This window comes from Engystomops pustulosus, chromosome 3 (assembly GCF_040894005.1).
Source record: "Engystomops pustulosus chromosome 3, aEngPut4.maternal, whole genome shotgun sequence".
NCBI lineage: Eukaryota > Metazoa > Chordata > Amphibia > Anura > Leptodactylidae > Engystomops > Engystomops pustulosus.
In genome coordinates this window covers 47,386,990-47,410,227 of record NC_092413.1, presented here as the reverse complement: position 1 = coordinate 47,410,227, position 23,238 = coordinate 47,386,990, and the positions used below count along the sequence as shown (strand labels likewise).

Below are 23,238 nucleotides of genomic sequence, written 5' to 3'. Positions count from 1 at the left end.
CTCATGGTCCCTAGAGATTTAGTGTCCCAAACCGTCCTTTTTTAATTCTCCACGTGGATGTATGACAAAAATGAATATACTTACAGGGCGCATGCGCAGCCCTGTACCACTGGCTTCACAAACATAGTGGAGGATGCTCAAGAGGGCGACTCTGCATGACTACAGGGGGCATGTGACAGACAGAGACTCTGTAGCTAGTAGAGGCTATGGTGACGCCCCCGTAGCCCCTGCAGTAAATTTGAGTATTATAAAAGATAACGTTTAAGGAGAATTTTTATTTTAAAAAAATGTCTTTGTTTTGCCATCTTCTAAAAACTAGGAATAGGAAATCTCAAAAATACTGATCACAATAGAGTTGCTCAGCACAAAGGTAAAAGGCAGCACATTTGACGCTCCTATCCTCATTACAGCATACCTTCCAACTTTTGTGGTTGATCAATAAAATATGTGGCCAAAGCCACCCTCACAAAGTATAATTCTACCAGAGACAACTACAGAGGTAGCAGCCATAGAAGGGAGGATTATAGGGATTATATTTCAATGGAGAAATTACAGTCATGATGATTTATACAATGTGTGATCAATTTGCATTACAATGTTTAATTGTCCTTATAACATATCATTCTGAATCAGAGTTTAAACACTGTTAGATATTTTAACCCAATGTGTGTACATATACCAATTAATTTTTCTTATACTCATTCATTATTTTTAAGATGAATATATTTATTAATTTATATTCCTTTTATGTGTCAAACAATAACATTGAATCGATAGTATGTATTTCCTGCTAAATAGTACCCCCATTTCTTACCTGTTAAAGAAGGGGAAATCCTCCCGGAAAGGCGTTGTCCTTATGTATCTGCCTGTTTTTGAGTATTAATATTGAAAAAATAAATGTTTTCTGAAATTATTTGAAGATGCATGGATCTATCATATGAATCTGACTAGTTATAGTAAGCAGCGCAATATTGTATCTGGTAGCCTACAACTATTCCCAATCTCAAAGACTGGACCGGTCTGTATATACACTGACCATGTTCTCCCACCCATAAGGGGTTTTATACTTCCCTAGTGAGGTGGCAGCGCCTGTCCAACAAGCTTACAACTTGCTTTACAGTAAATAACACAGCATATCCTTGGTTAGAGGCAATCGATATGTTAACTCTAACCTTCAGAGGCAGTGGTCCCAGCTTCAATTACAAAGTATTCCGTTTTTGGAGACCTCCTAAAGAGGTGATCAGTCTCCCTAGACAGCTCCTATCATGAAGAGAGCGGCAGTCGCAACAAATACCCACCCTATTGGCAGGGTTGTTGCAAATGTATGTATCAGTGCATAAATATGTGCATATAACTGTGTGAGTATACACATGTATTCTTTTTTAGGTGAAAGAGGGCACCTTTTAGAAGTCAGTTATGGGGCTCTTTCTCTTTTAGTTACGCTTCAGAATTTTCCCCTTAGTGCCCTCTATCATTCCATCACATTGTGGTCCCCCCCTGATATTGTGACCCAGCAGCTTCCCCTCATGCTATGACCCCAGCTCCTCCCCCTGATATTGTGGGCCATTTAACTCCTTCCGCTGTTGCTGCTTAATGTAGAAAATAAAAAGCCTCTCCTTGTTCCCCTGCAGCAGCACTCCTTCTACTGTGCAGAGCACTGAATCCAGCAAGCAAATGACATCATCACATCATGCCTACCGGCTCCCTTCCCACAACAGAAGCAGAGAGATAATGCATATTACTGAAAACTCGCATTAACTCTGGATTCAACTCTTTCGGTGCCCGGAGCATGGCAACGGAGTATATGTCCCGTGACATACCTCCCCCCAGTAGAATAGCAGGACAGAGCCTGAAATCCAGGACTGTCCCGCTGAATCCGGGATGGAACATTTTCAAATCTTTCATGCACACTGTTTCTGGAGTCCCTAATCAGATCAATCAATCTCAGGAACCAGTGACCGTAGTCATAGTATATCCAACCTCCAACGAGAGCAGTTCACAGGCCTGCACTAGGTGAATTCTTTATATTTATTTTTCATTTGCACCAATTATTTGTCTGCCTTTGCACTTTCTTTTTAGTGCAAACTGCTTACACATGCATTTATAAATTGTTTGTGATACATTTGTGTTGCGGCTGCACTATACCCAACACAACACAAAGTTCTGCACTGAAAGGGGCATTCAGTCACATAGTCAGATCCTGCGCCACATTTATCATGCAGTATCCAACAGAATTGTGTCAAAGGGGCACATTTATCAGGACCTCTGCGCCACACACTTGCGACTATTTAGGGGGAGGGCACGGCAAATTAACCCCTTACTGACGCGCACCATAGTATGGCACGCCTTGGGTCCCAGTGCATGGAGAGGGCTCACGGGCACATTGTAATGAGGAAAATCCCCATAAACTAGTATATGATAGGATCGATCAGACAACCTAGGGTTAAACCTGTATGCACGGTTACCGGGTGAGCAAGAGACCCCAGGTAACCGTGCATACAGGTATCCAGCTCACAGATGTGTATATATATGCACCTAACTTATATCACTATGGTTATTTGTTGTAATTATTTCTGTTAGTACTCTTGTGAACTGGATGGGCACATAAAATGCTGTTGCAATCTACATATTTTATTGCTTTGCCCTAGATGTCATATTATTGCACTCCCGTATACCATTCTTCCTGGTGTGTATAAACTTCTACCTCTCCTGTTATCCCTGATTTTAAGATGATTTTATCATGGTGTGTAAAAAATTAAGTAATAAAGCTTTTTCTTCTCAATTTATTTCCGTTTCCTCATGTGCTATTTTTGGTGTTATATATTCATATTTGTGAGGAGGACTTTAAGCTCCCTGGCAGACATCCTCTTACATGGGTATAGGTCTGATCCTACCCCCAGTACATTGACATTGAATTGTTTGTTTTTCTTTCTTGGATGTAATGATATAAATATAAATAAACAGTAAAAATCCTAAACACGTTTGGTATCGCCGCGTACGAAAATGCCTGATCTATCAAAATATAATAACGGTTTTCACTGCGTTTAACCCATAACGGAAAATCGCGCCCAAAGTCGAAAATGGAACTTTTTGCCATTTTAAAAAATATAAAAAATTTTAAAAAAAGTGATTGAAAGGTCGTACAGTCCTAAAAATGGCAGCATTGAAAACGTCAATCGCAAAATATGACACCACCCATAGTTCTGTACACCAAAGTATGAAAAAGTAATTAGGGCCAGAAGATGGCAAAATCCAAAATCAAAACAAAATTTTTCTACAGGAGGTTTTAATTTTTGTAAGTGTATGAAAACATTAGAAAACCTATACAAATATGGTATCCTCATGATCACATAGATCCATAGAATAAAGTAGACATGTCATTTGGGGCTCACATTGAAATCCGTAAAATCCAAGCCCACAAGAAAACAGCGCAAATGCGTTTTTCACTATTTTCACTGTATTTGGATTCCCGCTTCCCAGTACACAACATGGAAAATTAAATACCATCACTATGAAGTGCAATTTGTTAGGCAGAAAACAAGCCATTACAGAGCTCTTTACGTGGAAAAATTAAAAAGGTATAGATTTTTGAAGGTGTGGAGTGAAAAATGGTAGGGAAAAAACTAAAAAGGGCCAGGTCGTTAAGGGGTTAAAGGAAATCAACCACGTAGATAACATAAAAAAATATATATTTTTACTCACCTCCACTCCTCTTTACCTTGCGGTGCTGTCCCTTCGCTAATCTTGACATTCCAGGATCACCTAAAAAACAAACTGATAATTAGCAGCACAGAGAGTTGGGACAAGATGTCCGGTGCTCCAGGCTCCTAATTTTATACACCCCCGCACCTCCCTCTCCCATGCTAGAAGAGGGAGGTCATGTCACACTGTGAAGGGAGAAATCTCAGGTTTATTGTGTGCACAAAATATATTTATTAACCTTTTATCATGTGATCAGATAACTGTCTACGTCTCCCATGCTCCCAGCATGAGATATGGAGGTACGGGGGCCTGCATAATTAGCAGCCCAGAGCGCAGGGCATCTTGTCGCCACGCTCCGTGCTGCTAATTATACATTTATTTTCTAGGTGATCCCGGCGTTGTGAAGATTAGCGATGGACAGGCACAAAAACAAGTGGGAAAAATAAAAGTGCCAGAAAAGTGTCGATTTCACAAGCGGTGCCACAGTTTTGCACTTAAAAACAGTTGTGGGTGTCGGAAAACCACCAAAATTGAGGTGCCGACCCTTCATAAATAAGTTGCAAGAGGCGCAAGGTTTCTGTTTGAAAGGCGATAATAAATTCCCCCATGAATTATATTTGTTAACCATGGCTTCCTTCCTTCTAAACTTTGTAAGGCTGCATATGCATAACATTTTTTGTCTCCCCTCCAAAATGGTCCTGTTTTTGTGGGGAAGAAATTTCCCCTGGAGCTTTTAATTTTGTACACTTCAGCTAATCCGGGGTAATAATTGACACGTTACTTTGTTCTGCATTTTGTTTTAATGCAGCGTGTGGATGAAATATGTAGAAATCTTCTCCCAAATGCTTCTATTGTTGTTGTAGAGTGTTTGCCGCCTACAATAATGCAGTGGCTAGGCTGTACCAAAGTCACCCTATGTTCCCAGTCTAAGCCCTTCTACCTCTGATCATTGTTTCCACAGCCGTTGTTTGCAGCACCCTTTCTATGGGCTCATGGTCACTGCTGAGGATTCTTCACACAATCCTGTCCGCTGTACATTCGCAAAAAATGTGAAGTGTGATGTCCATGTTCAGTCTGTATTGTATTTGTATCTGTTTAATTCACATCCGCAAAAAAAACTATGGGGTACATTTACTTACCCGGCCGAAGTGCATTGTCTGACGATCATGCACTGTGCTGCGATTCACTAAGATCACCCTATATCCTGCATGTGTCGCTTCCCCGCTCAGGTTGACGGAGTTCACCTTCTTCTTCCTGGTGCATGTAAGTGTTTGATCTTGCAACACAATTTGAATGTTAAATCCGCGCTCAGTCCGAATCAGTCGGATCGTCTGAAGGCCCGCCCACTGATTTCTGTCGCATGAAAGCTGACGCAGCTGCGCCAAAATCCGATCGTGTGCGACACAATCCCCCCACGCAATCCCCGAAAATGTCGGGAAGTCCGACGGAAATGTTATCCGCTGACCCTTAGTAAATAAGCCCCAGTGGGTTTCTTATCAACTTTTTGCCTTGCCCAATTGGTTGCCTCGCAACAATTAAAAAAAAATGGACAGCATAAATGGACGGCATCTGTGTGCCGTCCAATTTTTGGGGAGCCATTGACTTCTATGGAGGCCCATGATTCTCAAGTGAAAAAAAGCGGATGTTTGAACAGATTAAGGCTCCATGCAGACGAATGTATGGGGGACGTATATATGGCTGCATATGCATCCCCCATAGTTATCTATGGCGTCCAGGCTCGGTACGGTGAGCACAACCGTGTGCTCTATCCTCCGCAGTAAACACGGCTGTGCGCCACAATTCTTTATGGAGAGGGGAGGGATGAGCAGAGCTTGTTTCTCCTCTTCTCCCCTGCACCCCCTTAGCGTGTGCATGGAGCCTTATAGGAATCAATGACTCATTATGCCTTCCGCAAAAAAAGAATAGATAGCATACGTACCTCAAAAACGCCCTTCTGAATGAGCCCTTAGGCCTCTTTCACACTTGCGTTGCAGGTAATGTCATTGTCTGATCAGGGTGCGATCAGGGTTTGGGCATTTTTCATCAGAGTTCAGTCAGTTTTCAGTCAGAGTTTGTTCAGTGTCTCAGTTTTTCATGCACGTTTTCAATGTATTTTTAATGCATTTCTCATGTGCAGATAACGTGTGTGAAAAGGACTCAGGACTGAGCTCTGTCTTTTCTGTGGCAATTGATGCGTGAAAAATGCATTGGACTTGCATGTGTCTCAGAGTGCAATGCAGTTTTGATGCATCTCCATAGACTTGTATGGTGCGTTTTTCACGCGTGTGACTTGCAAAATTAGAGCATGCTGAGAGTTAAAGGTGCGTGACAAAAAAAAAAGCATGTCAAAAGCACACACAGAACACACGCATGAAAAACGCAAGTGTGAAAGGGGCCTAAATGTTACATATTTATGTAGGACTAAACAATGCACGTGATGTCTTTAGGTTGAGACAGGGAAGAGCCTGTGTGGCACTTTTCTGGGGACCATAGTAGTACCATAACCTAACAGCAGGGGGCAGCCTTATGCGTAGTCCAGCAGGGGCGAGGAGGAGGAGAAGGTGTCGTATAACACTTGTATGGAGTCTCCTGTAGTGTGGGTGCTGGAGGGAGATGAGGAGGAGGAGGAGAGGGTGAGTGTCCCAACCTCCAGCCTGACTCCCCCTCTCCAGCGATCATCTGGAGCTGACTCCGGGAGGAGGAGCACAGTCCTAACGTACAGTCCTGTGAGTGTGAGCACCCATGTCTCCCGGGAGCCCTGCGCCCCAGCACCCGCTATGAGAGGGACCCAGGTAGGAGGAGGGCGCTTTGTACTTTACTTGTGTCCTGCTGTGTGCATCTATCTGCCTCCATCACTGCAGCACAGGGCTCAGGAGCATTGCCCTGGTGGCAGGATGGAGGAGAGAGATAGCTGCCACCTGCATGGACTGCACAATGGCCACTCATCTGCAAGGGGGTCACTTACTTCATGTCAGCTTTTATTGGGTAACTTTTCAAAGTTTTCAGTAGAATGAACTTGATAGCATCCAGGCTCTTATCTTCCCATCTTTCATGTTTTATTTGTATTATATCTGTTTCCCTACTATACTTTTGCTCTTTTGGCCTCCTTTGGGTGGTATTTTTCAAGTTTTTTTTTTTTTTTAAACTATGGATGGTATAATTCCATACACAAGCATCCAGCACGAAAATGTATATACAGAGCGGTGTATGTTTTCTTTAACAAGAATTTTGCTGAAAACGTATGTATGCCTCATAGCAAACGTGAAAAGACGCCTTGTGTTAATAAGAGAACTTGTTGAGAAGACCATTCAGAACTGCATTAAAAAAAGTTTCTAAGGCCCAGTTCACACCTGTGTTGGAGCCTTCCGTTACGCTTTCAGTTTTAGGAGAGCATAACGGAGAAGGTTTTCTGTTCACCATTACCTTCCGTTACGCATCCGTTATTTATAGCGGAAAAAAGATGCACGCTGATGCACAGTTTTTTCAATATTCATAAAGAAGATAGTCAGTAGGTCTACTTTATGGAAGACCTGAGACTTTTTGTCATGGGACATCTGCGGTAGTGGGGGGCTTCTCATAGAAGTGGTCTTTGTGGTGATGGTGTATTGTCTGGTAGATCGGAGAAGGGTGTATTAGGGTGGTGTCACACGTGGCGCTTTGAACCCGTTTTTAGTCATGCGTTATCAGTCCATTACAAACGCATCTGTTTTTGTTCATTTTTTTAAAATTAAGATTATTGGGAAAACCGGACAAAAATGCATGCATTTTAAAAAACGCATGCGTTTTTTTTAACAGACTGAAAACGCATGAGTAAAAGTCGACTAAAAAGGGTTCAAAACGCCACATGTGACACCACCTTAACAGTGACGTGGTAACCAGAATCGCCCACTTCTGGGATGAGTGGAATCCCTTTACCTGCGGAAGATCTCAGTTCATTGTATATTATCATTTAGGGCTTATGTGCTAACCCCTGGTCTCTTTGCCTTCTCTTCTTGTAGCAGCGCTTGTAGGTAAAAACACCATAAGGCTACATTCATGCGAGCATATTCGGGCATGGATGGAGGAGTGATGACCCCTCCCCTCTCCATAGAGAGATATGGTGCTGTAACACGGGGAAAGATGAGACATGTCCTATCTTTTCCCCCGTGTGTGCGGCACCATATCGCTCCATGCGCCCATTGCCGGCCTATGGGGCCCCTATGGACGGCCGTAAGCTTGCGGTCGTGTATATATATATATATATCTCCCCCTATGGTCGTGTGAATGCTGCCTAATACATATATTTATAATAATTAATAATCTTTATATATTTACATATAAATGTATCAGGCAAGAAAATATGGGGTCTGGGTGGACTTTCTGCAGGCTGTGAATCTGTATGAAGCAGAGTATAGCTTCAATGTTTCCTCACTTATGTGTTATCTCTGGAATCATTCTGATGTTAGTTATCAGAAGTTTTGTTATAATGTATTTCCCAGATTGCCTGTTTCTCTGTGTAGATCGGTGATCAGGCTGCCCCCACAAGTGCTAGGAACATAGACATTCACTACGTCTGGATATGTAAGCATAAATCGCGGTCTTGAGACGTTTCAGCCATGTGTCATTGTTTCCACTGAAAGAAAGCGCTGCCTTCTCTTCTACTAGACAGGATATTGAGGAGTTGGAAATGAATGGGTTACAAGATGCCAAAATGTCTCTACCGATAGGGAAAGCTGAAAGGATAAATCCTTGCATGGCACTTACTGTGTGTATGTATATGTGTATATCTATATGTGTGGTAGCTGTATAGGTATGACTTTAGCCTTTTACCAAAAGGTCAGGAGAGGACATGCATAGAAACAAGTGCAAATGAAATAGAATATATTGGCACGGCTGGATTTTTAGTCCAGGTGTCTGTGCAGGCTTTGCCAAAAAAAAGCATTCTGGCAAGATGTATATGGACAAAAGGGTCTGTGCATATGTGTTACATCATCATTTTGCATTATATAGGATCAAGGGTCCCTAAAGCAAAGGCTTGTATAACTGCGCACATGGGGCATAGGGTTAAAGCGTAACTGTAAAGCTATAGTGATTTCACCTTTGAAAACAAGCACAAGAGTGCCTACTTTGTGCTGCTCGTCCTTTTCTTTCCAAAGTTATGGAATTTTCTGTTATGAATGTGTTTCATAAAAATCTCACTCACCAGAGGTGAAGTGGGTGGAGACTAATATCTGTCAGTCTATGCCCTGAGGCTGAGGCCAGTTAGCTTGCCCACAGATCCCATGATGCCTTGTGTTCTCTCTCAAAGTAATTTACCATTAAATCCATTTACTTTTCCCACAAGTAAATCCACTGAACACTGCACAATGTATATTCAGGATGTACATGGTGACCAGCCTGGCAGCTTCCATCACATGGAGGAGCAGGGAACATGTAATAAGTGAAAGAAATCATAAGTAACCCAGTTACATGCAGTCTATAGCCTGTGCGGTGTGAGAACTAAGGGTTAATAGCTTATAAACACAGAGCTGATACTGCAGGTGATTAAGGTGGGGGAAAGGAAGCAGAATAAGGACAGGAGACAGACTGATAAAGTTCTGTAGAATCACAGACTGCGATGGGGGGACTGATAGGGAACAGGGAGATCTTGCACCTCACTATTCTGTGCAGGAGACATCTGCATACACATCCAGCTCTGCTACATTGCCTGTCTCTTGGCTTCCTCCTCTGTGAGCAGAGTTTGTTTACACTATGTTCCTCTGACAGATTCCAGGACTTATCAGCATGTGGAGGCAGCCATTGCAGCACTAAGGAAATTTGAGGGCTATAGCAAGGAAACTACTGAATATAGGTAATAAAGATAATAGGCAAAACAAAAAACCTTTAGAGTTACTCTGTAAGTCTTACAATCTACATACACATGGCTGGTGTACATGTACACATTCTCTCATTGGGATCCTGGTTCTAGATGCATCATTCATCAAAAATATGTATATTTTAGGTAAGAAAGTATTATGGACAACCTCCCTGGTTTTCCTTTGCTCATGTTTTCATATATTTTTTTCTCTGTACAATAGGTCTCTACTCTTCACAGGACCAGCCTGATGAGTTAAAGGGGATTTACTCAACACAATACAATACAAAACACTGGGTGCTGGTTACCTATCACATGCATTTCCATAAAAACACACATGTGATTGGACGGTGGCACACCCCGGGAATCAAATCGGTTAGTGTGATCGCACCCTAAGGCCAGCGGCACGCGTGTCATTTTGAACCTGTTTTTAGGCAGTTTTTAAGCAGTGTTTTTGAAAACACATGTGTTTTTTGAAGGACTGCTTAAAAAACGGCCCAAAAACGGGTTCAAAACGCCACTTGTGCCGCCAGCCTAAGTCTAAATGTAGAAGCCACGGAATTTAACAACAGGAGCGGCAGATGTTAAAGGGAATATGTAATACCAACCTGTTGTAAGGCAGTTTAACATCATGTTTCTTTTGTGGACCAATGTGGTGACATAACTTTTTTTTTTTTTTAATCCCAGACAACCACTTTAGGTTTTTCAGATGCAGTTTTTGGAGCCAAAAGCAGGTGTGGATGATAATGGGTTGCATCAAATAATTGAAAGGTGCTACTTCTCCTACTTTTACTCCGTTCCTGGTTATGGCATCAAAAACATCTGAGAAACTGAATGTGTGTTCTCAGCCTTAGGCTATATTCACACTGCCGTTGCCCGCCCGTACCGTAGCGGGCAACGGCAGTGTACGGGGAGAGGAGGAGGAGGAGGTGAGCGCAGCTCACCCCCGCCCCTCTCCATAGCAACCTATGGCGCACGGCGCCGTATTACGGGAAAAGATAGGACATGTCCTATCTTTTTCCCGGGTACGGAACGGTACGGTGCCGCACGTGTGCGGCACCGTACCGCTCCCGTAGGGTGCCGTGCGCCCATAGAAGCGTATGGGGGACGTATATCGGCCGTATATACGTCCCCCATACGTTCGTGTGAATATAGCCTTAAGGAAAGCTCCTACTACATTGGAATCGGTGGAGCTATTAAACAAGGCAAAGAGTTTGGATAGGTGGAGATGTTCAAATGTCTATTATAAACTAGAAAACCCTGTGTATAAATCTGTGTTACTATACTGTAAATCTGTGAGATGGAATTAGACACATTAAGGAATCTACTTTATGTTTGTGCAAAAGCATGAAATAGCCATTTTTGTTAGTATATAATACTAATAAGCTACTTGCTGGTTTATGCTTGATATCTGCGCAGTTTTGGCAAAGGAAAGGGGATTTTAGCAGCCCAGACCGTCTGGAGCGAATATCCTTTGTAAGCCAATGCCATCTGGTCACCTGCAGTGACTCCATATTACATTCACCAGCTGCTTATTAAAATTACTGTATAAGCTGCTAAGCCAAGCTGTGTCCCAATATATTCCGGGGAACAGAACAGGAGATTTTGTGTTTGGAGCTTGTCTTCAGAAGCAACTAGTATAGTGCAGTGACCAGTGACTGGTTTTAGTTCATACTGTACCTGTGAAATTAGTGGTATTCAGATTTAGGCTCATGGGCTCTGCTTGTCTTGTGGATTCTTATTAAATCTAAAAAAACTATTGTCATTTTCATCACATCTATATTATGGATGCATGGTTTAACCATACTGTAGATAAGCCATGTTCTGTATATGTGCTGCATACGTGAGGTCTAAGCTCACTGCACTTGTACTGTGCTAGTACAGTAAATGTATATTGCTTGTGTAATTAAGTTATACAATTTTCCAATATACTTTCTGTATCAATTCTGCACAGTTTTTTATATCTCCGCTTGCTGTCAATCTATCAGAAGCTTCATTGTTTACGTCCTATGGTAAGAAACTGGACATTCGATGTCACACAGGTGCACATCTTTTTAGTATTGTATCTGTGTGACATCACATGACCCACATATGACCATAGATCTAGAAAAACTTGAGGAATTGATACAGAAAGTATATTGGAAAATTGTATAACTTTTCATGACACAAACAATACAGGCAGTCCCCGGGTTACATACAAGATAGGATCTGAAGGTTTGTTCTTAAGTTGAGTTTGTATGTAAGTCGGAACTGTATACTTTATCATTGTAACCCCAGCCAGAACTTTTTTGGTCTCTGTGACAATTGGATTTTAAAAATGTTGGATTGTCATAAGAATCAGGATTAACACTAAAGCTTCATTACAGACACCTGTGATAACTGTTACAGCTGATCATTGTAGCCTAGGACTAAAGTGCAATAAATTACCAATATCCAGAGGTCCGTTTGTAACTAGGGGTTGTATGTAAGTCGAGTGTTCTTAAGTAGGGGACCGCCTGTATCAATTATTTGCTAACTTGCCTGTTGATGCCAGAAAAAGCTTAGTTGTTCCGGTAATTTCTATGGGAGGTTAGTATGGTTCAGTGGTCTGGCAATGATTTCACATCATCTCTCTACTTAGCATGAAGTGTTATTAGGATTTGTGTAATATGTGTTGCTATGTACCTGTTTGGGCAGAGAAATTAGAAAAGTGGTGCAGTGAGTACAGAACAGTAAATGAGTAAAAGTAGGGTTACTGCGGTGCTATAGGCGTGACGGAGCGGGGCGTGCTAAAAAAAAAAAAGTTCCCCCATTGTTTGCATTTACTTGCTAATTTCTTTCTTCTGGGTAAATTGGACATAACACTGTATACAGCACTTACTGCTGTGTAGCTCATGTAACATTAGAGGCACATTATTACGTATGACTGTACTGTGGTTGAAATTGAGTTTCTATGGATCAATCTCCTGACTCTGTAATCCGCTCTTAATAAATACTTATTATGCACTCAATTAGACTTGCCCATTGCGGGGCATTTACCATGACATATGGCTACAGTAAAGAATTAGGGCAGTTGACTTTGTATCACTTGATAGATTTATTACATAGTGCACACTTAATGCACTATGTTGCATAGTTTATACATATTACACAGTATAAACCTTTTATAGTGTCTGCGGCCAGTTATGTAGTTGGAAAGTTGGAATTACAGCCAGGGCACTATAGACGGAGAGATTTTATTTTTTAACATAATTTTATTTTCCCATTGGGTATTGGGACATTATGTCCCTTTTCCTTCATTCCCCACCATCTTGTAACATTGGGACTTAATTAGCTTTGATGTGGTGTGACTGACGTGTAGAGATGTTGGTCTTGGATGACAGGCTGAAACCAGAAACTCCTAATACAATAGAAGCCTAGTACTATTCTGTGTCCTTTCACAGGAGCCGAGTTCAGACTATGAAAGCAAAGGGCTTATGTATTAACAGCCTGAAAAGACAATGTCCATCGACCCCCAGTCAACATCTTTTTGACTTGAAATTCTATGGCAACCACACAGGATAAAGAGATTATACAATGGCCTTTGTAAGAGCCGGATTTCTAGGGACCTTTCCTAATTTATAGTGACACATGCTTGGCTGTTAAACATTTTGGTGAAAGCTTCTTGGTTTCTGGATTATTACATGTCCGTCTTATCACTGTGGGTCCTCAAATGACTTGGGATATCTGTACAGTGGTGGTTATCCCCATGTAGCTGACATGTAGCCGCTTCATAGTTTGCAATGAATATGACGTCTTTATGCAGGCCCTAAGGGTAGTGATTATCTCTATCCATCTCCTCCCTTGCCGTGTGAGGAGATCCACCTGGATGTCATTGTATAAAACAAATCACGTAAGAACTCAGGAATTATCTGGAGAATGTCTGACGATGAAGACACACATTTTGGGGTTTTAAAACAAAAACAAGAAATTTATTGAAAAAAAAAGGGAAGTACCATCTGCTTTATAGGTTCTCACCTTGATATATATACTCATATGTGTGGCTTTAACAACTACCGTATATTCCGGCGTATAAGACGACCTGGTGTATAAGACGACCCCCCTACTTTCCTGTTTAAAATATAGAGTTTAAGATATATTCGCCGTATAAGACTACCCCTTTTCCAACGCATACAGTAGTATACAGCACAGCCCCCAGTAGTATACAGCACAGCCCCCAGTAGTATACAGCACAGCCCCCAGTAGTATACAGCACAGCCCCCAGTAGTATACAGCACAGCCCCCAGTAGTATACCGCACTGCCCCCAGTAGTATACAGCACTGCCCCCAGTAGTATACAGCACTGCCCCCAGTAGTATACAGCACTGCCCCCAGTAGTATACAGCACTGCCCCCAGTAGTATACAGCCCAGCCCAGCCCAGCATTAAAAAAAAATAAATAAACTTATATACTCACCCCGATGTCCGCGCCGTCTTCTTTCTTCTGCCGGGCGCCGCCATTGATCTTCCCCGGCAGGCGCCTAGTATGACGCGCCGCTGCTGACGTCATACTAGGCACCGACCCGGGGAAAGACATGGCGGCGCCCAGCAGAAGAAAGAAGACGGCGCGGAAGACTGAAGACAGCACAGCGCGGACATCGGGGCCAACGGAGGGTGAGTATTTTCCCCCCGATGCCTTTTTGAGGCTGCCGGCAGCTTTTTGAGGCTGCCGGCAGCCATCGCTGTGCAAACACCCGCGATCGGTGCTAGCACCGATCGCGGGTGTTACCGGTAAGCCTTTGCTGCAATATGCAGCAAAGACTTACCGGCTATGGAGAGGGCTCAGCCCGTGAGCCCTCTCCGTGGACCGGTACCCGCCGTATAAGACGATTACCGGCGTATAAGACGACCCCAGAGAAGACAGAAGATTTTTCTGTCTTCAAAAGTCGTCTTATACGCCGGTATATACGGTACATAAAAAACATAGCAAAATTGTCTTTACGGACTGTTAATATACCATTCTCTGTAGGAGAGAGCGGAAAAAAACACAGAAGTTTTAATTAAAGAGAACCTGTCATGCAAGTTATCCAACCAAAAATAAATACTTTGAAAACTAAAAAAGCATTGCCCTTATTCCTAAATAGTTCATTACACTGGCAGCAGTGTTAAAATAATCAGTTTGTAAACTTATATGCAACTCACCTGTGGTTAATGGATGATATTAAAGAGAACCCGTCATGCAAAATAAGCCCCCTAAACTAAATATATTTTCATAAACTGCCATTAGAGAGCATTGCCTCTATCCCTTCATTGTCCCTCTACATGCCTGTAAACCTAAGCAATGAGGTCCTAAAGCTGTATGCAAATGACCTGTGAAATGTCCAATGAAGCATTAGCATATTCAAGCTGTCCACTCTATTCATGAGTGGGAGGCACAGCCACACCCCCAGTGCATGACTGACAGCCTGTATAATGGTGTGAGGCTGTATAATGATGTGCTTCCTGGTGCTGGTGGCCACGCCCCCTGCAGCCTGTGTGTGCGTGTGTGTGTTTAGGAGAGATACAGCAGCTGCAGGCAGCCATGTTACAGCAGAACATGTCAGATTCATGTGTAGCTGATGTCTGTGTCTCTCACCTGTATATTAGGTGGATGCAGCATTTATTATACATTACACACAGACATGAGCAGGGGGAGGAGAGGGGAGGGGTAACAGGTGTGACATCACTGCCTCTGACCATGTGACCAGCCTCATTTATATGATAAAGAATAGATGATTTTACAATGAATAATGTATGAAATAACTAGATAAAGGCTGGGATGGGATCCTTGTGAGATGCTCCAACAGGTAGTAGTGACAGGACTAGTGACACAGACCTGATGACAGGTGTCCTTTAAAGTCCTGCATACTAAATTTTACTTGCCTACTTTTTCCCAAAAGTCACACTGCTAGAATATGCTCCTGTGTGGAACATTGATAGAGAGCTCTGTTTTTACGCTCCATCATTGGACCCTTTATGTCATGTGAGCATGGTGATGTCATCTAAGGTCCTGTTACTTCGGAAACTTCAAGCCCTTGTATGTATCTGATCACATGAAATTACAGCATGCCTCCGTGGAGGCATGGTAAGGAGTAGAAGTCCACAGAGGCATGCTGTGATCATGTGATGAAACCTAATGTGTTTATGATTTTTACAGTTTTTTTATAATTATATCAGTTCCAGGGAAAGGGGGGGGGGGTAATTAGAATTTTTTGGTTTTTTACTATACATTTTTACTTTTTTTAATTGTTATTTTTACTATTTTTCAGACTCTCTAGGGTACTTAAATCCCAGGTTGTCTGATCGATCCTATCATATACTGCCATATTACAGAATGGCAGTATATGGGAATTTTCTTCCTCATTTATTACAATGTGCTAATGTAATGAATGGGTTAAAACGAGACAACCTTGGGTCTTCAGAAGAGGCTGACATGGCGACCGATCGGCGACCCCTGTTAACGTCACGGAAGTGAGATGTTCGCCATGGCGGCTCCCATGCGCTGCCATTTTTGTGACCAATCACGAGTGTTACCTGTAAGCCTTTGCTGCCGTGAGCCCTCTCCATGCACCCGACGTGTGGTGTACTACTATGTCACATGTCAGGAAGGTGTTAAATGAAATCTGCCTTCAAAATCAAGCATGGAAAACCAGGGGCACTTAATCCTAGATCTGGGCACTGTGACTATTCTTTTATTTGTTATCCATGACCTCCTTTCTTCTAAAATAAACTTTAATATTATGCTAATGAACTTAACTATAAGAAAATTACCACCTGCACATTACCTGGATTTCTGAGCTATTGTCCTTACTTTATTATGCTTGATTTTGATGATAGCAATATCCCTTTAAAGAAAATCTTTATCATAATTAGCATTTAATTTAGTTCTTATGCATAATGTATATCTATTTCTTCAACTGGATGTTATTAAAAAAATTAACTTTTTGTAAAGCTAATTTCCCATGAATGTTGCCATGTTGTCCCTTAGAAACAAGGTAGCCGTCCTTAGATATGACCACCACTACACCACCTCGGTGGGCATGCATGTCCTGTTGATGCTTACATGATTTCTGGATTCAGCGCTCATTATCACAGGGCGGATGTAACTTCCGTCCATTTCATATACAAAAACAATTTGTTTCTTTGTACAATCGTTCCAGAAGCGGTGGTCGCATCTAAGAACAACAGTTTTATGTTTCTAAGGGACCGTATGTAAACATTTATGGGAATGTATCGTCACAGAGGCACCTTTTTTTTCAATAACATCCAATTGAAGAAATGTATCTACATGGCAGTTAAATTAAATTAAATGTGAATGTCTACATGAAAATGCCCCTTTAATAAAGCATATAACAACGTTGACATATTACTATTCAGGATTCTTTAAAGGTTTAGTTACTCTTAAATGCTAGGACAGAAAAACTAATGTCTGTGAAAAAGTCCTTTACCTATTAAAAGTATAATGAATGGGCACATCATCTTTCCTTCCAGTGACAGGATGAGACATGTAGCTTTGTGAATGACTTCATTACAAAGGTTTGTATGATGGGAGACCTAGACAATATTACTATGACATACAGGCGGTCCCCTACTTAAGGACACCCGACTTACAGACAACCCATAGTTACAGACAGACCCCTCTGCCCACTGTGACCTCTGGTGAAGCTCTCTGGATGCTTTAAAATAGTCCCAGACTGCAATAATCAGCTTAAAATTGTCTGCAATGAAGCTTTATTGATAATTCTTGGTCCTATTACAGCAAAAAAATTTGAAACTCCAATTGTCACTGGGGCAAAAAAAAAAATTGTCGGGAACTACAATGATAAAATATACAGTTTCGACTTACATACAAATTCAACTTAAGAACAAACCTACAGTCCCTATCTTGTATGTAACCCGGGGACTGCCTGTATTACTATGTTTTATACTTTGTAGGTCCACCTCAAGCATGAGAAATGTGTCTGTAGTAAGACTTTAGTACATTTTTTTTTTTGTGGGGTGGTGGCAATTTTAGAGTGTGTTACACTAAGTTAGACCTAATCCTCTTTTGGGTTTTATAAATAGAGAGAACTCAGGTTGGTGCAGTTTTTGCAGCAGGTGCCATTTAAAAGAAATCTACCACCACAGTCAAGGGTTGTAAACCACGCACTCTTACATGCTGGTGTCTTCCCCCTCTGTTTTTTTTTTTTTTTTTTTAGCTTTGTGTGACCTTGTTTTTACAAAAAAAAACAACTTTACAAATTATGCAAATGAGACTGAGGGGCTTCAGGCAAAAAAAAAAAACCCTTTACAAATGATGCAAATGAGCCTGAAGGGCTTCAGGCTCAATTAACAGCTATAGAACCCGGAAAGCCCATCAGGCTTATTAGCATAGTTTTAAAAGCCTTTTTTGGTAAAAACAAGGGAATAAGAAGCAAAGCGAAGTGCAGATCCTGCCAGAGGGGGCACGCAATCAACATGTAAGTGTGCTCGGTTTATAATCCTTGGTCTTGTGGTAGATGTCTTTTAAGGTATCATAGTGTTTGGGCTAGTTCTAGTTTATTATGCATACAATATTATTATTGTAGTTTTATAGGAAGGATATAAATATTCTCTTCGGGACCAGGGATTTCATATGCGCTAAAGGAATGTCTCTGTTTACCCAGGTCTGTCCTGTGCTATTGTCTGGCTGTCATCTTCTTTACATGATAACTTTAGTGGAGTGGAGTAGGGATATTTTGTTAGTGTAACCACAGGTATTCCAAAGTTTGTTCCAAGGCACTGTTTATGTCTCTTTCAGCCTTTCATGATACTACAGAGGTGTAAGGGAATATTTATATCATAGAGAACAAATAAAACCTACTTCAGACAACACTAGCTTACTGTTATTGTGCAAGAACATTTCTGTGGTATAAGCAAGTACACTATGATCTTAATTTAGTGGTTTTTAAAGCTATATAAGGATTTGTTCACATTGCCTGAAAAATAAAGAGCAGATATACATATCATTTGAGATTATAGAGATCTTGTGAAAATTTGATGAGCATTTCCTATTCAACTCAGTGGGAGGCATGCCCAAGTGTAATATGGACTGGTAAATGGACATTGTCTGCTCTGTGGTACATGCCACTGGTCCCAGCATCTCGGGTGTCTTTCTACTGGCCTGTACTCAACCAGGCAGGTGCTTATACCATCATCCCCCTAACTGCATTGACATTTTGCTGTGCCCCACTTGTGATAGAACACTACCACCAAGTGATGGAGTTCAGCACAGTTGTCAATAAATTATCTGCTTTCTTGTATTCAGTAAGAGTTAAATTACCTTGTATTGATGGTAACTCTGCAGAAGATGTTACATTTGCAGAATTGCATGGTTGTCATTCGCTGGTTCCCCAGCATGTGCCCATAGATAAAGGGTTTATAAGTTAAGCACTGTTATTTTGGGACTTGGACTTTCTCTGCTAACCTGTTAGGAAACAGGACCAAGTTTAGTGTCTCACTACTTCTTAGCTTCCAGCTATTCCGAGAGAATGTGCTCTTAAGCCTATCTCACCTCATGTAAAGAGACAGGTTGGAGGTCCCAGAAGTTTGTACCAGAGCCAGCTGCCCATGCAGCAGAGCTCATCCAGCTCCTCTACCAAAAAGGGCATATATTCCAGTCACTGACAGATCTGCTGTTCCTTCCAAGGATTATGTTATTAGCCTATTGCTTCTGTTTGAAGTTCTTCACAATAAACCGAACTCTGAGAAATCCAGTCCTAGCCTCTAAGCTGCCCTCCACCAACATCCAACATTTTAGCCTTGGTGGTGTGTGTTACACTTCACCATTTCCTCAACGTAGAAATTCAGTCCTACTCATGGAAAGCTTTTCTGAAGGCTGTGCAGCAGAATTTTGCTAATTTCAATGGAATGGCCCAAAAACAACCCCATTCAGATGAATGAAGTGATTTTAACCTGCAGAATTTTCTGCAACAAAATCTACCATATGTGGATCTACTTTTTGGGTATATCCACAGACGACCCATATTCTGTGCCTTTGCAGCTGTAGGTTTCCAATCGGTGACTTTTTTTTAGACGGGATGCTTGGCATTATTGCTAAGGATTTGCTTTCGATTTCACTCTATGCATTGCATAGTGAAAAATTTACATTGAAAACCTCAAATTGAAATTCTGCCATTCGTATTGGCAATTCATTTCTTTGTTTTTTTCTTTTTAATGCCATTCACATTGCTGTTGATAATGCAGATTTTCAGTATGCAGTTTGGTGAAGTGGGATTCACAATGTATCTGCTTGTGTGGACATACTGTTACACTGCTAGATTCCTACAGTTTCTAGACTGCTGAACTCTAAAGACTATACCGGTGATTGCCATTATATGCCATCCTCTGTGATACAGTGCTCTACTGTTCCGCTGGAGAAGAATATTCAAAGAAGATGGATGATGAAACTTTCAAGGCTCACATTCCCTGTAGGTCTTAATCTTTTTCCCCAACATGTCTAATGAGCCACAAGGGATGCAGCTTCCTATATCTATGGATACAGCTAACATTTGGTGATGTGTAGATAATTAGACAAGGTTCTCGAGGTTGGATCAGATTGTGGGTGACTGCTTTGGATCCTCAATAAGGATCTGGCTAGAGATTTTTGAGGTTCAAGGGTGCTAGAAATGGTTATCTTATGATAGCCCATCAATATCAGATCCAGAACCTTCTTTTAGCAGCTGCTTGCACCAGAAACTAACACAGAGAACAAAGATATAAGCTAAGCTCTGTTTTCTATTTAGACCTAAAGATGGTAAATTTAACCTGTAAAAATCATGCATATAACCTAAATATTCTAAATTTACATATCAAATTTTGTATAGGGGGACTATGACAATTCAGGGAGGGAGTTCGGTATTGGGTCAGCGACTTAAAGGGGTAGTCCCACATAGACAGTTTTTTAAATATACTCAGGATAACAAAATAACACATTCTCTAATTCTGTGTTATTAACAAAAATGTCTCTATCATTCCTGGTGTTTACAATTTTGTTTGTTGTTGGATCTGACCGTAAATCTACTGACTATGATCGGATACTTGTGAATAGCTCATGAATAGCTTCTCTTTTCTGCACACTGTAGTGTTCTGTGCCTCCTGCCCCTCCCACCTGCATTACAAGACCACCAAGCAGCATCATGCAGATTTTTACTCTTCTAGCTACTGACAAGATAAGGTCTTTTGTAGCAGAGATGATTGTGTGTGTTATAAGTGAGATGGCAGAGCTGAATTGTGTCTTATATCCACCTCATGACTCTGATCTCTCATCTATCTTTTTCTATGTGTCAGATCCTAGTGGAATGTTCAGAAGCTAAATAAAATGGTAGATAAACCCTGAACCCTCATAATCTAAGCACATTGTCAGCACACATCATCTCAAATCACAGAGGAATCATGTAGTGTCTGCTTAGAGAGTCCCTGCCCACATTCTGGAATTTTACAATTATAATCACTTATAGAATCTATAAACGGCAATAATACTAAGTGAAATTGTAAAGTAAGGTGTTGAAAATTATTTTTATCGTGTAAACATCACTAGGGGATTAAATTTGAGAAGTTTCTTTCATAGACAAGGTAGGCTATCAATTAGTTCTTGTTTCAACGGATTAGTTAATACTACAGAATGCTACTAAGAGCAACTAACTCCTAAACTGTAATTTCTAATAGTGAATAAAAGCTGTGCATCAGCCCTTTTTCTTACGGGAAGCTCTGGGCTTAGTTAAAACAGCAGCTGACATGTGATGGAGGAAAGGAGTTCTGTAAACATCGTAGATTAAACAGAACCAGAGCTCGGCCGTCTCATTCATGCATCTGGAAATTTTACCACTTCGCATATACAAACTAGAGATGAGCGAACACTAAAATGCTCGGGTACTCGTTATTCGAGACGAACTTTTCCCGATGCTCGAGTGCTCGTCTCGAATAACGAACCCCATTGAAGTCAATGGGAGACTCGAACACAGGGAAGCTTGGCCAAACACCTGGGAACCTCAGAAAAGGATGGAAACACCACGGAAATGGACAGGAAACAGCAGGGGCAGCATGCATGGATGCCTCTGAGGCTGCCTAATCGCACCATTATGCCAAAATTATGGGCAACAGCATGGCCATGACAGAGTGACAGAATGAAGCTAGATAGCATCTAAAACATCCAATAATTGACCCTGACACTATAGGGGACGGCATACAGAGGCAGCGGCAGCAGGCTAGAGAGTGGCATGGCGACATACCCTAATTGGACTCAGGCTTCAAACCAATGGGTGTCAGAGAGGAACCAAAGGAGGTGAGCAAGAAGCGCTCAAATAATATCGGTACATGATAAAAGTTTGCTAGTATATTTTGTGGATTACACAGCAGGGTGGCGACAAAGTTAACATGGAAGCCATGAAAACAACCCAAAATTCTGCCTGACACAGCTCGTTTGATAAGGGGACCATGTATGCTTACAGTTCATGCCAGTCGCTGCACTGGCTGCCAGTCTCCTTTCGAATACAGTTTAAAATAATAATAACCCTCATCCATAAAGCTCTGTATAATGCTGCACCCCCCTACCTCTCCTCTCTTATCTCAGTCTATCGCCCAACCCGTGCTCTTAGATCCGCCAGTGATCTTAGATTAACCTCTACCCTAGTGCGGACCTCCCACTCGCGTCTCCAAGACTTCTCTAGAGCTGCACCAATTCTATGGAATGCTCTGCCCCGGACTATCAGACTAATACCTAACCTCCAAAGTTTCAAACGTGCTCTTAAAACCCATTTCTTTAGGCAAGCCTATAACACTCATTAACTGCATGAAGTTTTAACTCTTCTACTAACCCGTCCTGTGTCGTCCTCCCATCTGTTATCCAGCAACCAACAGGCACCAGACTTCTCTGCAGTCCCATTCACCCTGGACCTGGTATATAAGATGACGGCTGAGTGGTTCAAGCGACAGCAATTCCATTTATTATATTTTTTTCTATTCCCTAAGAAGAATGGCTTGACCATTAAATATTCTTTTACCTCGTGTTACCCCATCATCTTCATAAACCGTAAGCTCTGGCGAGCAGGGACCTCACTCCTGTTGTTCCATACAAATGTTGTGCTCTGTTACATTACATTTGTATTTGTTTCCTATGATTTGTAAAGCGCTACAGAATATGATGACGCTATATAAATAAAGATTATTATTATTATTATTATGGAGGCAGTGAACTAGTAGTAGATTAAAGGTGCTGCAACTATGTTAGTTGGATCTTGGGATGGAGCTGGCGCTCTGCAGCCAGGCGAGCTTTCGCCAATCCAAGCCCCTGTCTCTAGGCTACTCCCCAAACAGCACTTCTAAGAACCTTTTGTATAAGATCAAGTGTAGTAGCGTTCTTATAAGTTTAGGATATGGCGGGTGAGGGGAATGTAAACAGATGCGCAAGAAGCGCTGAAATAATATCCCTAAATGGTAAAAGTTTGCAAGTATATTTTGTGGATTACACAGCAGGGTGGCGACAAAGTTAACAACTTTGATGTGGAATGCCCTGTAATAGCTCTTGGGCGGTGTGCCTTTTATCGCCTAGGCTCAGCAGTTTCAGCACCGCCTGCTGTCGCTTAGCGACGGCACTGCTGCTGTGCCTAGAGCTACCGACTGATGGCGCCATGCCCACGGATGGTAATTCGGAGGAGGAGGAGGAGGAGGTGGAGGAGGGGTGGGAGGAGG

The 23,238-nt window shown here is 41.7% G+C and overlaps 1 protein-coding gene across 5 annotated transcripts in view; it reads left to right on the top strand.

The window, feature by feature from the left end:
• The first annotated feature begins 6,288 nt into the window (after nucleotides 1-6,288).
• The window catches only part of NINL (ninein like), an 81,950-nt gene continuing 65,000 nt past the window's right edge, over nucleotides 6,289-23,238 (top strand). For 2 of the 5 annotated variants that reach the window (XM_072140701.1, XM_072140698.1), the window contains exon 1: nucleotides 6,586-6,687. In XM_072140701.1, coding sequence (XP_071996802.1) covers nucleotides 6,597-6,687 — 91 coding nt within the window. In that variant the 5' untranslated portion in view covers nucleotides 6,586-6,596. Of the gene's footprint in view, nucleotides 6,495-6,584; nucleotides 6,688-23,238 lie in introns of those variants that run through there. The other 3 variants (XM_072140700.1, XM_072140699.1, XM_072140705.1) reach the window with 3 other exon arrangements.